The 16,510-nt window shown below is 35.6% G+C and overlaps 3 protein-coding genes across 3 annotated transcripts; 1 reads left to right on the top strand and 2 right to left on the bottom strand.

Annotated features, from left to right (window-relative positions):
- Positions 1-1,786: 1,786 nt before the first annotated feature.
- On the top strand, positions 1,787-3,738 carry LOC138304784 (uncharacterized). Its single transcript, XM_069245058.1, has one exon. It carries the CDS (start codon positions 2,626-2,628, stop codon positions 3,286-3,288), a length of 663 nt encoding a protein of 220 aa, XP_069101159.1. The 5' UTR covers positions 1,787-2,625; the 3' UTR covers positions 3,289-3,738.
- LOC138304783 (uncharacterized) lies at positions 3,729-7,372 on the bottom strand. The gene has a single exon (XM_069245057.1). It carries the CDS (start codon positions 7,224-7,226, stop codon positions 6,180-6,182), a length of 1,047 nt encoding a protein of 348 aa, XP_069101158.1. The 5' UTR covers positions 7,227-7,372; the 3' UTR covers positions 3,729-6,179.
- On the bottom strand, positions 7,298-8,173 carry LOC138305080 (zinc-binding protein A33-like). The gene has a single exon (XM_069245481.1). The coding sequence runs from the start codon at positions 8,171-8,173 to the stop codon at positions 7,298-7,300; it is 876 nt and encodes a 291-aa protein (XP_069101582.1).
- Positions 8,174-16,510: the final 8,337 nt, after the last annotated feature.

Below are 16,510 nucleotides of genomic sequence, written 5' to 3'. Positions count from 1 at the left end.
TCACTATTCAAAACAAGATTATCTGGGTCATATATATTTAAAAACAATAAATTACTAATGTATCCTCTAGAATATACCATCAGATTCAGAAACAGAGCAGTAAAAGCTAATTCAATCGAAAACCTTTGATATTAGGCTTGTGTATCCAAAGCTTTATCGTACCACTGATAAAACCATCTAAATGTAAATTTATAATGCAATAACGATAACGCGACAGTTTCGTTAAAAGTCCTTTGAACGTGTACTTAAGTTCTCATTAACAGTCTGAACATACTGAATACATAATGATCTACCAGCTCTTAATATACATTAGTTTTGTAGTACTTACTAAACCTTGTACAGTGTCATAGATATATATGCGCCTTCCTGCAAAGAATATGAAATATTCCCGGTAATACTCCATCAATTAATGTAGTATCGTATACAGTAATTATAAAACAGTCTTTGTTACTTTGGTTAAAAAATAATTCTATTAGAGATAGGGTATAACTCACGTGTATAAAAATGCATTGGCCCATATTGCTATTGTCATTATTTTAGTTTTCAAGTGTTCACGTGCAAAAAATGTTCAATCATTACGGATTCTTAGTACAGGTCTACAAAAGAAAATAACTTTGACATCTTACGAACAAAATGTGTTGTGTTTTTTGTTTTTTGGGGTTTTTTTGGGGTTTTTTTTTACCATTTTGCCAATTGAGTTTGTGAATGTATGTAATGTAATGAACCTTTTACGTGTATACTATTTTGTTTGCATTTGGTGAAATAAAAATAATTGTCCTACCTTAGATGTCGTCATGGTGAAATATTAAACTATAAAAAATAATGTTATCGTATCACTTTCCTAGAGATAAGTGTTATATCTCAATTAACTGTCTAAGTAACTACGTAGCTGGACTAGACGCTACGTGTATCACAATATACAGTAAGTATTAACGCATAATGATAGATACCTCATATGTGATAATAAATGGATATCAAACTTCTGAATAAATTTATTTCTGCTTCAAAAGTTAATCTAATGACTGACCTGTTAGGCGTTACCAAATTAATAAAGTATTCTGATGATTAGGATTTATATCGCACCTGCACGTGATAAGAAATTACCAAATTAATAAAATATTCTGATAATTGACATTCATAATATCTATGAACAGAGGCATGGTATGTTGATGTCTATATCATAACAATGCATCTCAACTCTGGGAGGTTCGGAAATATAACATATGGACATTTGATATGTTACTAGGATCAGGGTTATCTTGTTTATTTAGTATTCTTTATCATATAGTGTAGATGTTAAGATATCGTTTTAGACATATTCCATGACATCAATACAAATTTTGTCTGAAGTAAATTAATTTTACCTTGCATGTCAAATTCATACAATTCATAAAATCGATCATTCAAACCAAACATGAGCTGTATATCGAGATAAGGAGCATGGGAAACCACTGCTGTGTTACGCACAATTGATGTGGATTCAAAATCCAGTTTGTCTCGAGAGGTGGACTATAACACCACAACTCTGACGGTCTCTGTTGTGCAAACACAGACATTGACAGAAAGAATGGGTATTTGGGAGGGGAAATGGCCGGCTTATTAGCTCTGTCACTGTATAAATGACCACATTACGTGGATTAATATCCAAATATATCCTAAAGGTAAACCTATTTATCATATCTTAAGTGGGATCTAGCTATTCACTTTCAATACACCATCCCATCGAACAGCCATTAGTTGTGACTAGCGGTAACTGGCCACTCCAAACAACCCTCGCCTCCTTATAACGTATATTGGGGTCAGAAGTTGAGATCTGGACGTGCAAGGCCATACACATTCACCGACAATGTCCACACGTCGAAGGGACAACCGTAAAAAGTCACAATTACAGTCATATTCAGAGAGTATCCACTTGTCTAGGAGACAGCCGTAGAAAGTCATCTAAAACGTAACTCTTTCATATCATTATTTTTCACCTGAACAAATCGTCCATCGCTTTTGAAGTAAAACGCCTATACAGATGGTTGGTACCTTAACCAAAAAGGCGGTGTGACTGCGTGTGCAGAGAGCATACTAATATATGTATGTGAAGTGGACGACTAGACAATGTCAACATTCAGGGTGTGTATCAGCTATAGAGCTATTCCATTAGGTGTTCCTACGGATATGGACCTCCAGTAAATTAGCGTGATTGTCACCTGGGATATGTGCTCGTAACGACAAACATCCGAGCTGTGTGAGTAGGCTTTCAATTTACTGGATGACTGCCTCGAGAGACCATCGCCGTTGTAACTGCGAGTCGACATGGGATGTAATTAATACACGGTGTTAATGGTAATATCATAACCGTAATACCCTACCTAGCGCACCAAGCCAATTAGCACTACTTAACATGACTTCTATTACCGTAGGTGTGTAAATCAATTTACATTATTGTGCTTTCCCAGTGTTTTCTCTCATGACAACCCGATTTGTGTATTGCTGCTCCTAGGGGAACAAAGGAATATATATTATGTGGAGTTTTTTGTAACAAAATATAAAATTTGTGTCTGGCGAATTAGTATTTAATTTCAACTATTTGTTTCAAGGGATCTTTAAAGATGTGATATGCTAAAATAGTCAACCATGACGAAGGACGCTTTCCTAGATGAACTAAACGTTCATGCCAAGAGGGAAGCACCGCCTGTAAACAATGCCTGTGTACCGGACATTTACAATAAACTGGACGCTGATGTAATCGAACGCACTCGGGTGGTCAACGCGATGCTGGACAAGCGTCTCCTTGTGCAAGAGAAAGTCCTCAATAAATACCAGCACCAGGCAGAGGTATATCACAAGAGACAGAAACAAAGGGTGAGTCAGGAACTGAGGAAAGTTCAGCGGAGACTTCCAAATATGGCCGACTTCCATCCCAGCATGGAAACAAGCAAACAGATTAAGACACTACGTCATGTTCAGTGTCACGTACATACACCTGTGGGATTCACAACGACGCCCAGGGAAATTAAAGGTATTCCGGCTGAAAAGGATAACAACCCATTCTGTGGCCGATTCTTCTCACATCATCTGCCTACAAAAGCCAAATGGTACAAGGATATACCTAAACCGTCCAGATCCATGTACCGGCATTTGGGGCTTCCTCCGCACGCTGTAAACAGGCGGGTGGTCCTGCTCATGTCCAGGGGACTAAGTGCCAGTGACAATTTCCTTGCAGCGGGGCTTGTACCTCCAATCGTCGCAGAGGACAGAGAGGCGATGAATGACAACGATGATGCCATGACAATATAAGCAATCGCAGAAACGTATTTATGCATCGTTTGTATATTATCTAAGTGGTAATTATAGAAATGGTCCAACGCTTGAGGAAAATATACAGTCTATGTAATACGTAAAAATACTGGTATTTCGCTAATGTATGTTAGTCGGAATGGAAAAAATAACGAAATCTAGTTTTAAAATAGTTTGATTTTTACATGTTTAATGATAAGCAGAGTTTTGCAGTTTTGACAAAATATGAACAATAATTGACATTTTTAATAGTTCAATTGCAATTCTAAAGCATTTATTCTTTATGTTACTATAAATATATATGACTATAAACGTGTAGGTGAGTGATTAAGAAACTTAATCAAAACAAGATAAATAATCATGATATTGAGAGCTAATGGCAATGCGTTATATAATGGAAATGGACATGACTATTTATGTATTGCTTCCAATACAGCATCTACTTGCCTTCTTTTTGTTTGTGTCGATAGAGAACACATTATTGAAGTCACAATCAGTTCCTGCGCCCAATCCCATTAAGATCTCTGGTGTAAAGCAGTACAGTATCTGTTCCAGTGATAACACTCAGTTACTTTGTAAATGTTAAACGGCTTTACAATGTTACTCATAATATCATTACAAAAATTCACATAACTTGTTTATCACAAATCCTGAACAAATTCACTCTACCAATAATTTTGAAGGTGTCAAATTGAATTTAGATAGATAATACATTGTACATGTAGCGATGAATCATTTGCAGTTGTTTTAAAAGATGGTCTAGATTTGATCAATATCAAAACATATGCATTGGAATAAGATCTTAAAACCAATTACAATGGGCATTGTTCTGTCACCAATTGAACCAATCGTCGTAATCCTTCTGGATTACAAAGATATAAAGGTATTGTTTTATCAAAATCTTACTTAAGTGATTACTTTAAACTTGAAATAAGAATCTTTACCAGAAACATGTGTATTAAATCTATGTTTCTGTCTTTACGATTAAGACTGACCATCGAGTGATTTCGTTTTAGAATATATCATGATGCATAATAGCTGTGAGATTTACACTCATCACTCACAAGTGTTATAAAATCATATTAGTTATATGAGAGTTATTCAAATATGTTTCCAGAATTCTTTGGTGGATAAAAGTGAGAATCATATATGCGCAAAACTGATGATAATCTCGCTATCATTTATAGATAATATTTTAAAATACTTAACCCAATAACTCAATTTTATTTTAATTTGAACACGTCTATTATAGAGAGTTTATTTGTCAAAATGTTTATTTTGCTTCCAGATTACACATGTCAAAGTATATTAATCCTCTTGTAAATTAAATTTGAAGTAAAATATATATATCATCAAAGTGTTCTTTGGTACCACAATCATTATGATCTCATTCACGGTGTAGATTGTGTACTTTGTGGCCGGTTACTTTCGCGGGGATGATGTTTTCACGATTTCGCGTCACGTTGCTATGACAGCGAAAATTTGATCTGCGAACAGTTGAGAAATGGTTGAATTATTTATAAACGTTTATAGCAAGATAGCCAAAATTTAAAACTGCTTAAATCTTTTTTTTCTTATCTTTATTTGATATCGTGATTTTATCCGCAAAAATAACAAGATATAAGATATTAAACAAGTGTTATGGATTTAGTCATTAAAACATCTATTGACATGCACCCGAATGCCAAATATTTTATGAATTTTAAGCATGTCCCATTTTATTTTTCTATAAAACAATAAACGTTATCATGCATTTGGTACTCGTTCACGGTTTATACTGTTTAGAGTTATTGTCGCGGGCACATTTTCGCCATTTTGCGACTTATTGCAATGATAGCGCAAAGTTGATCCGTAGAATGCTGACAAATGGTTGAATCATTTATACAAAACCCTTATAGCAATATAGCGAAAATTTTTAAATGATAACATAAAGGTTTTTATTTTTAGTTTAAATCGCGAAAATTTGATCCGTGAAAATAACCGGCTGTACGGTATTAAATATAAACTCAACATATTTTTTTTATAAAAGGCACTACATACAGGCGTACCATGACTACTGACTTGGCGACTGTCGATACACACAGTACCCTAATGTTATCCTGTGTGCACTGTCTGTTTGTTTTGATTTAACATAGATGTACACGCTTTAGCCATTAAGTCTGACTGGTTATAAGTGCCGTATAACTGGTTATAAGTGCCGTATAAACAACATGTTCTTTTCCTTTTTAAGTTCAGAAGTAAATAGAGCGGATGATTTACATCAAAGTCTACCAGTCTCTAATCTACTTTTTATCAATTAGTTCAAATTCAGCAAATATTACACCATCAATGTAGATAACTCGTCCTGGTACACCACCACCACTACGAGTATAGACAAACCACTCAGCTTAAATTATGATTTGGTTTTTTCTTGTTTACGGTGGGAGGTAAATTCGAAACGACCTGGGCCCAGTTTCACAAACATTCCTTAAATTTAAGGAAATCCTTAACTTGAAATATTCCATAGGAAATTATTACATATGTTAAGGAAGGCTCCTAGTTTTTCCCCTTAATTTTAAATATGGGGAAATTTAAGTTAAGGAATTCCTTACAGTTAAGGAATGTTCATGAAAACTGGGCCCTGACCATAAAATGCAATCAGCTCTTACTGGGGAGAGTTTTGATTGGTCCAACTATAACATTAATTAAAAAAGTAATCGTTCAATTAGATATCCACCTCATCTTACTTCAGACATTGGTACCAAAACTTTCTTATCTTTGTATTAATGGAGTTTTTCTGTTGTTATTCATGGTTAGGTTTTTTTTTAAAATGTGTTTCAGTGAAGATTGTAAAAAAAAGGCTTTGTTCCTCACTGTTAAATCACGCACGTGGTCTTAAGTTCTGTTACGACTCAAACCAATCGAAATAGCTTGACCGTATTCCGCTGATTCGGTGATTGGTTGGTGATCACGACCTTGTCTTCCCATACGGAAATCGCCCGTGGCTTATTTATCCCGTCCGATGACGTCAGTAGCTCTCTGACGTGTGACCCGTCCTGTGACATCTGTATGACGTTGTTAGATACGAAACCACAAACGTACACGTTCTTTTCTCTGTCCACATCTATTCCCCGTGCCTCCTTTAAAGTTCCGGTCGGCAGGATGTTTGTAATAGTGCGACTATACAGTCTGCTAACTGCCGGCCAGTTAGGCATGTTGCCTTCGAGACTGAAAAAGATGTTCCCTGACCTCTGGTCGGAAGCGAGATGCAAGCAACTAGATCCAATTTTGTGAATGTGTTCTTTTCTACCATTCTGTCTGACATAGAACAAGGATGTGCTTGTACCGACAACAAATGCGTCGTTACAGCACGTGATTCCATGGCATTTGGTTCCAGCAGTTATATCAACCTTAATAGATGACGTAAGGCTCAACTTTGAGTTACTAACTTTGAAAACGTTGATGGTACCTGTTGAAACTATCGCCGCCACGGTACAGTTATCAACGCGGCAAAGTTCGCAAGGTTTCCCACTTAGATCAATCGCGTCTAAGAAATCACCGTCCTCTTTGTACAGCTTGATATTCTTATTTTCTTTGTCAGCAACAGCGATACATCCGCCAGGTAGGAACACGATACCACATGAACTGCACGCAAATCTATCTGAAGGAAGTCTGATGTTAAACCATCCTATTGCCTTCAAGTGGCGTAGGGGAAGGGGTACATATTTGGCTGAGGGCAGAGTCATACGTTGTTTGTGTACTACTAACTTCCCCATGATCAGATTGCTGGCCGTATCGAAATCGGAAGTGTCATACCCATGTGTGATCGTGGTACTTGACGATTCATCGAGTTTCGTTATCAGTCTCATACAGGAGGCCACTTCCGCCTGCCCTTTCTGAAACAGAATAATCGTTCCTACGCTATCCTCCATAGAGAATTCATCCTTAGATGACGCCATAGTTTTATTCACTGCGAGCTTCAGACGTTCACATTCCTGCCTTGAGATTACCAGACTTTCCTTGCTTTCTTTTAATTTTCCATAATGAAGTCAGTAAGTCCCTTTTGTAGTTTATCAAATCTCGCGTTTATTTTATCTCGCAAATCAGATATACTTCTCAATGCCGTATCCTGGTCACGTGCCAGTTTTGTAATATGTTCATCAATATCCTTAATCACAGCAGTCATGGCTGATGCGTAATATTGCAATGAGGACATTAAAGCGTCGAGCTCCACGCCATTTCTAAGTTTATCTTCCGCCTCCTTCGCGGACATCACCACCTCGCACTTTCTGTGATCCAGTATAATACATCTGCTACATCCAAGGAGCTGATGGGTGTCGCAGAAGTAATCTATCTTTTCGTCGTGCTTTCTACATACATTGACCATGGAGTCACGTGAGGGGCTTATATCTGGAATGGCCATGCCTGAAATTTCCTCAAGATCGCAATCTTCATGAAACATATCGTGACGATTTATTTTGCAGTCAAAACAGAAGAATGTATTGTATTGCTTGCACCAGAAGTTTGCCCTTACATCAAGTTTTCCCTGTTTCTCGTATGGTCTACATGATTTAAAAACATCAATCCTCTGTGACATCCCGATCTTGCTCTCGGCTATTCCATAGTTTGGGAACTGTTCGGCCCATTTATCCACTGCTTCTGTTAGGTTTGGTGGTTCAGTGACCTTTCGACACACGGGGCAGGAAAACGCTGGCGTCATTTTCCCTGACATCTCCTTAACTATGTAGCTTCCTAAACATTCCTTACAAAAGGAATGTGAGCATGGTAAGGATTTGGGGTGTTGAAATTGCTCCAGGCATATAGGGCACTCTACATGGGGAGATTCTAGGGAATGTTGTCCTATGCTTTCTGTCGACGACGAAGAGTATGGTTTGCTTTCTGCCATGTCCAATTAGAGCTGTGTCTGGGTTTTGTTATTTCCTGAAATATACCAATACAACGAGTTTGACTTTGGCAATACCAAGGAAATTAAGATGCATAATTCATTGTTGAAAGAAAGGTTGAAAAATTCCCGATAAAGTTGTTAGTTTTCGTTTGTTTTACTCACTATCAGCACCATTGTTTTACTCATTTCTATCGCTTTTAGGACAAAAACCTGGTAAACATCAGCGGAATTGGGCGGGTTTATACAACATATCCGGAAGCAATTATATTTTTTTCTATTTATTGACGATAATTGTCGTCAGATAAAAATTGTCAAACAATTAAGACGTTTCATCTGGTTTTCAAATTACATGTAAAATCATCTTACAGTAAGACATATAGCTATTCCACTGCAGAAAAAAAAGTTTTCGTGGAATTTCGGCCTCTTTTTAGTTAACCAATCGTAACACTGCGCAAAGATACCACAGATACAGAGTTGGGTCCTACCAAATAACTTGGAGTATTTAAGGAGCAAATACAAACTTTTGGACTAAAAATGCATAGAAACACAAAATTGTTTGTTGATAATGTTCCAAATCAGAACTAGTAAAAATGTCCTATGCGTAAAAAAGTTAATTCAGTCCAAAACCTTGACATGAAATTAACCTGAATTTCACATGAAGATTTTGTTCATGCCATTTTCTGCTGAATTCCACATCAAATTGAATTTTCTTTACACTGAAAATATATGGACTGTGTATATCACAGATAAAATCCATCCTACAAGCATTTCGAATAACCCCGATGGAATATATAGGCTTAACTATTCTAGCAGATATCAGAAGCGATAGAGTTTTTAAGTAATATAGGTCTACATGCAAGCTGATATATCTATTATATATTAGAAACTTCTCTAAAACATGTGGACTAATATATGTGTTATATGCACTAATATGACTGAATATATAACAGGACATTCTACAATCTATTCTATAACTGTGGATGCGCTCATAGAACATAAAAACAGTGTTCCGGAATTAGATTCCGCCACCGTTTTAAGGTTCCAAGTTTAGAGTTGGTATCAGTAATACATGTAGCTATGGTGTGTTACAATGAAAACACACCGGCTTCCTTCACTTGCATACAATGTGTTTAAACAACAAATTGCGTAAACCATATAAAATCAAAATGCATGGTAATGTAATCCATGGTAATACCTGACCAGAAACTACAACCAATTATAATATGTGGTAATACCAAACAAGAAACTACAACCAATTATAATATGTGGTAATACCTGACCAGAAACTACAACCAATTATAATATGTGGTAATACCAGACAAGAAACTACAACCAATTATAATATGTGGTAATACCAAACAAGAAACTACAACCAATTATAATATGTGGTAATACCAAACAAGAAACTACAACCAATTATAATATGTGGTAATACCAGACCAGAAACTACAACCAATTATAATATGTGGTAATACCAAACAAGAAACTACAACCAATTATAATATGTGGTAATACCAGACCAGAAACTACAACCAATTATAATATGTGGTAATACCAGACCAGAAACTACAACCAATTATAATATGTGGTAATACCAAACCAGAAACTACAACCAATTATAATATGTGGTAATACCAGACCAGAAACTACAACCAATTATAATATGTGGTAATACCAGACCAGAAACTACAACCAATTATAATCTGTGGTAATACAAGACCAGAAACTACAACCAATTATAATATGTGGTAATACCAACCAGAAACTACAACCAATTATAATATGTGGTAATACCAACCAAAAATTACAACCAATTATAATATGTGGTTAATACCAAACCAGAAACTACAACCAATTATAATATGTGGTAATACCAGACCAGACACTGCAACCAATAAAAATATGTGGTAATACCAGATCAGATACTACAACCAATTATAATCTGTAATAATACCAGATCAGATACTACAACCAATTATAATATGTGGTAAAACCAGACCAGAAACTACAACCAATTATAATCTGTGGTAATACCAGACCAGAAACTACAACCAATTATAATCTGTGGTAATACAAGACCAGAAACTACAACCAATTATAATATGTGGTAATACCAGACCAGAAACTACAACCAATTATAATTCAAGGTAATACCAGATCAGAAACTACAACCAATTATAATTCAAGGTAATACCAGATCAGAAACTACAAACAATTATAATCTGTGGTAATACCAGACCAGAAACCACAACCAATTATAATTCATGGTAATACCAGACCAGAAACTACAACCAATTATAATTCATGGTAATACCAGACCAGAAACCACAACCAATTATAATTCATGGTAATACCAGACCAGAAACTACAACCAATTATAATCTGTGGTAATACCAGATCAGAAACTACAACCAATTATAATTTGTGGTAAAACCAGACCAGAAACTACAACCAATTATAATCCATGGTAATACCAGACCAGAAACAACAACCAATTATAATCCATGGTAATACCAGACCAGAAACTACAACCAATTATAATTCATGGTAATACCAGATCAGAAACTACAACCAATTATAATTCATGGTAATACCAGACCAGAAACTACAACCAATTATAATTCATGGTAATACCAGACCAGAAACTACAAACAATTATAATTCATGGTAATACCAGACCAGAAACAACAACCAATTATAATCCATGGTAATACCAGACCAGAAACTACAACCAATTATAATTCATGGTAATACCAGACCAGAAACTACAACCAATTATAATTGTGGTAATACCAGACCAGAAACTACAACCAATTATAATTTGGTAAACCCAGACCAGAAACTACAACCAATTATAATCCATGGTAATACCAGACCAGAAACTACAACCAATTATAATCCATGGTAATACCAGACCAGAAACTACAACCAATTATAATTCATGGTAATACCAGATCAGAAACTACAACCAATTATAATTTATGGTAACACCAGACCAGAAACTACAACCAATTATAATCTGTAGTAATCCCAGACCAGAAACTACAACCAATTATAATCCATGATAAGACAAGAAACTAAAACCAAAATTATAATCCATGGTAAAACCACACCAGAAACTACAACCATACAACCAGTTCATAAAGAACTGTGGTCCGACACATCAGAGAGATCTAGCACTAGGATAAACTCGTTGAAAATATTCCCTCAGCATACTAAAAATCGATTAGGAAGAACTCATTCTCCGTTCGGATTGCTTCAATATGGAAATATGGGTTAAGAATCATTAAGAAATTACCATGCAATGCTATTAGATGTAGGTATATGCTTTGTGTAATTTGCAGTTTACATATGACAAGTGAATTTGTTTCATCTTTCATCGATGGGCGATTTAAGGAGATGATTTTTATTTTTTGTTGTTTACTTGTGTGTAAACTGCATTTTTGTACAGATATTTTAAATGACGCGCTGCGCGTTCATGTTGAAATATCATGTACAAAAAAATGCAGTTTTACACACCAGTTGTATTGAATAATTACGTCACTTTCAAATGGACGATTTTATTGCATAAAATATAAATAAAAGTCGTTGCAGTGAGTGTAAATATAGAGATTGGATTTCGTTTTTATGTTAACCATGCTTGTATGGAGCAAATTCCTCTAAGAATATATTCAATATGGGGCGCGGTAAGCGCCCCATGGAATATATTCTTAGATTACGCGCCCCCATATTGAATATATTCTTAGAAGAATTGCTCCATACAAGCATGGTTAACATAAAAATGAAATCCCAATCCCTATTATAAAGTTAAACATATTTAATTGCATTTTTTTAGTATGTTTTGTTTGTTTGTTTGATTGAATTATTTTTAACGTCCCTTTTAACAGCCAAGGTCATGAAAGTGTGGCCTCCCCGTGATAGCAGTGCGTATGGTCGTGTTGTGAAGTGCGAGGTGTTTGTTTTTGGTGAGACTGCGCCAATGTTCGTGGTATTTATGATATATGTGTTATTACTTATATGGTAATGATCTTGAAAATGGTCCCATGTGGTTTTAATTGGAAAACATGACACTGTTTTGTGTCCTAATTAAAAGTCAATAAATGTAGAATAAACCGTTATGAGCAAAACAGTTAATCTGGGAAGCGGATTTACAAAAAATGAAACAGACAAATGGACGGAGCAATTAAAATTTCATCAATAGTCCCCTGTGTTCGGGTGCAAGGCGGGGATAATTAAAAGTTAAAAACTTTGTAAATGTCTTATTATTGTTTCGGAAAGAAAAGACTGTCCAAAGTGTTTGCTATTACATCACTATTTCCCATTATCCATGTCATTTTTGGCCTGCTCTAGAAGAGAGGAGATTTATGGAATCACTTTGCGTCGGCGTTCCTCGAAGATCCCAGGTTAAGGTTTTGGTGCAAGTGTTGTCATAGTGCTATCCGTCCAACAATTGGCATGAATTTCTACAATCATTTTATAATTGTTGTGATTGGTTTGAAAATCATTTAAATGAGCAAAATGCTTGGATTTTGAGAATTTCAAGACGGCTCAATGGACCGAAAAGTTATGTTATGTAATGATATTTGCTTTATTTTGTAATAATCTGGTAAATTACAAAGAACCTTATCAAATCAACACAAATCAACATTTGTGAGTTGTAAATCAACTATAATTAATTTTTTAAAGATAGCAAATTCTCAAAAACGAACACGTTTTAAAATGTTTTAAACTTGCGTATACTCCGTGTATACAAGTAAAGGTAGTCGTTTACATCTAAATGATCCACACATAAAGTAGAAGTATGAAAAGGCTCCTTCGTTCAGGCTGAATCCTACTCACCTTTCCAATCTCCGTAACCACAGGCTAGGTAGGCCTATATATATCACGTGCATCGACCTTTATAATTACTGTGCAATGTCCTTGTGAATCTAAGTCAAAAACCGGAGTGCGAGATATACCGTCAACTCCGATCCGGAACCTCCACATGCATACTTTATCATATATTCTTGTGTAAAAAAAATCAAAATATAACCGGAAACATTGTAAAGAGGAAAGGAAGTAATCACAGAAATTGTTTCGAAATGATTGATTGGGTATAGCCGTTCCCGGGTACATGTATATATGTTCTGTCACAGGGATCCGAGAACAAGCTACAGTTTATATAATAATGGACCCACCAGAGTGTCCCAAGACCATTTTAGACGTTTTAGAGGTCTAGATAAAAAATCTGTAAAATTCATTCTCAGATCCATGTGTGTTGTGTCAGAAGCCAAACGGCTTTACAACGGACAAGACAAACGAAAATTATAAAAAAAAATGTTGCGTTCTAATGGAATGCTAGCTATAGCTGTCTCGTATGGTTCAAACATGCTATATGAATTTATGTTTTCAGTATAATACCATTTACAATTGCGAGCACGTGTGACAAAGACCACGAGGTGCACAGCACTAAAGGGGGAAAGTGTGGGAGGGGCCTCCCACATGTTAGGGTCTCGGCCTCCCTCAGAATTTTTTAATAGTTTTTTCCAAGATACCTTCATGAAATTCTTGTAAAATTGGAAGATTGTGTTTATTACTGAAACTTTTTAAATTTTAATGTGCCATAACCTGGCGAATTTGACTTTTTTGTTCCTTCCGTAATCTATTGAAAACCACCAGGTTTATGAATTAATAATGAATTAAGCTGTGAAACCATTCAATTAGACAAACCAATATTATGATGCTTTACAAACATTAGTTACAAAACCTACACAGAATTTATGCACTGTATATTTTTTTGTTTTATGTCTTATGCATGTTTGGATGGAAACACACCCGCAGAAATCACTTATCACTTATAATTACTATTATTATGCCTCATGTTTATAACAATGTCTGTGATTAGTTGAAACACCTTGCATGACAGGAAAATAAAACATCGTATTACCCTGGGGCACGTGCCCCTATGGTGACCACCCGTCTTTCACACGGAGTTATCTCCCCTTCCGATCGTACAGCAATGACGGACGAAGAGTAAAACTTCATTTTTTACTTACTGCACATATATTTAACTCAAAGTAGCTAATTGAAGTAATAAGCCCTCGGGAAATATTACACATTCGAGTAAATAAACCTTCATATCACACTGCCATCGGGGCCATAAATGCATAACACCGTAAAAAAGTGAAATGAAAGTGTAGACCACAACTTTAGATTCATGGTGTGAACGTATGCACTCATAATGATTTTGACAGTACTTTCAAAAATGATTTCAGTCTTTATTTGTACTTATCAAAATCTATGCACTGTAAGAATCTTAGTTCTCAAAATGTTGGCAGTTTCTGTGATCAATAAAATAAATAAGGCTCTTCTTGAGTATTCGTGAGTATTAACATCACAGCACATATAACTATACTTTCAATATTGGCGTTTAAATATAATATATGTTCATGATTGTAAAAAATTACCATTGATACATTGGTATATCAGAGATGTAGTATAGTATATAAATTTCTGTGTAAATTAACAATAAAAAGTCTGTTGAACGGGCGACATTCAATTTATCTGTTACCCAAATAGTACTCATATTGACTATAAACTACAATTTGGTAGCTGTTTATTGGTGAAGTATTTTCTCGATATAAGGGTGTTTCCTAAAACATATTGAATCCCAATCGCTAACATTTGGTACACAAAATCTCACTCGCGGCATTTTGAAGAGTTTACTAAAATCATGATAAATTGTGTGCCTTTTATCATAAAGTAGTTTCTATTGCACGAAAATAAATAAATATAGAGCTGTATTAACATTGAAAATTAATACAACCTTTGCATAGAAAAATATTACACTTGCACTAAAAACAGTTACGTATGCTGGAATGAAGGGCTACAAGTTTGTTCAAATGAATGACCTTGACCTACAATCAAGGTCACAGAGGTCAAATAGGCTAAAATCTTGAAATTACTTGTTGTGAATAATTAAGAGGCTTAGAGTACTGATTTTGGGCCGGTAGCATACTAGGATGAAGGGCTACCAAGTTTGCGAAAATAAATGTCCTTGACCTACTGTTACAATCATAGTCATCAAATGTATCAGAAACTTACAGCTTCAAGTGTCCGACTATTATCCCAACATTCAATAAAACCTTGTTATATTGCACAGGTTTACGAAAACCTCGCCGTTGTTGCCATGTTTTTTTCAGTCTAGTTTGTTGTCTTTATATCCCAAACCTAACCATTATGACGTAAGTTATATTAACGTGGACACGTCAGCTGATCACCGTCATAATGGTTGTCTTATGGCGGCCTTGGTCTAACCACAGCAGTTTTAAAACAGAGACCCGTACAATGCGTAAATATTGTAAATGTAAACACTAAGCTATTTTTATGAAATAAAACCGAATCAAGTACGCCAGTCACTGATGTCGTTGTTCCAAAGTACCATCAGACAGCCGTTTTCAGGTTCCTATTCTTGTATCATAATGTAAGAATATTATACAAATATTTCATGGCCTACTGTGCTCTAGTTCATAATATTTAACCCGAGGTGGTGGTAATCAACAAATGTTATATTGCACGAGGCCGAAGGCCGAGTGCAATATAATATTTGTTGATTACCATCACCGAGGGGTAAATATTATGAACTAGAGCACAGTAACCCATGAAATATTTGTTTTATTACATAATCACCAGTTTTTCAGTTGAATATTATTATAAAATGAATACGACAATCACTTAACAAAATCATCAGCACCGTACCGTACGGAAAAGCTTCAAATCCTATTGAAGATTGACATATAAACCACGTACGTCACGTTGTAACTCCGGTTTGGATGTCTTATTGTCTTTTTTAACAATATTAGACCTGCATGCAGCCTTTTGATCTAATACATTCGCCGTGTCCGTCCTCTACTCGATAAACGTCTACATGACGTGCTTGTTTCGAGATCTATAAAGCTAGCGCGAAATTGAACGTGAACCTTTGTGACGTCATAATAACGTAACTCACTGTTACGCGCGATTCCTCGGAGGTTTTCTACAAAACTAGACAACAACAGCGAGGTGTTCCTAAAGCCGTGCAATATAACATCTCGAACCGTGCAATATAACGTTTCCATGGGAGCGTGCAATATAACTTCGAACCGTGCAATATAACAAGGTTTTATTGAACGGTCGGTGTAATAGTTGAAAATATTATATTACTTCATATATAGTTTGGTGTAAACAAAGTATGTAATAAAAGCATATATGACTCAGTGGTAAACAATGCCCTTGTTTTTAAGCAGCACAGAATACCACAGGCTAATCGTGTATGTTACACGAGGATACACGGGTAGGCCTAAGTTCTAGTATATTCAA

The sequence above is a fragment of the Argopecten irradians genome, chromosome 12 (genome assembly GCF_041381155.1).
Source record: "Argopecten irradians isolate NY chromosome 12, Ai_NY, whole genome shotgun sequence".
Lineage (NCBI taxonomy): Eukaryota > Metazoa > Mollusca > Bivalvia > Pectinida > Pectinidae > Argopecten > Argopecten irradians.
The sequence above is the reverse complement of the archived record's forward strand: the minus strand, read 5'-3'. Positions and strand labels throughout refer to the sequence as shown.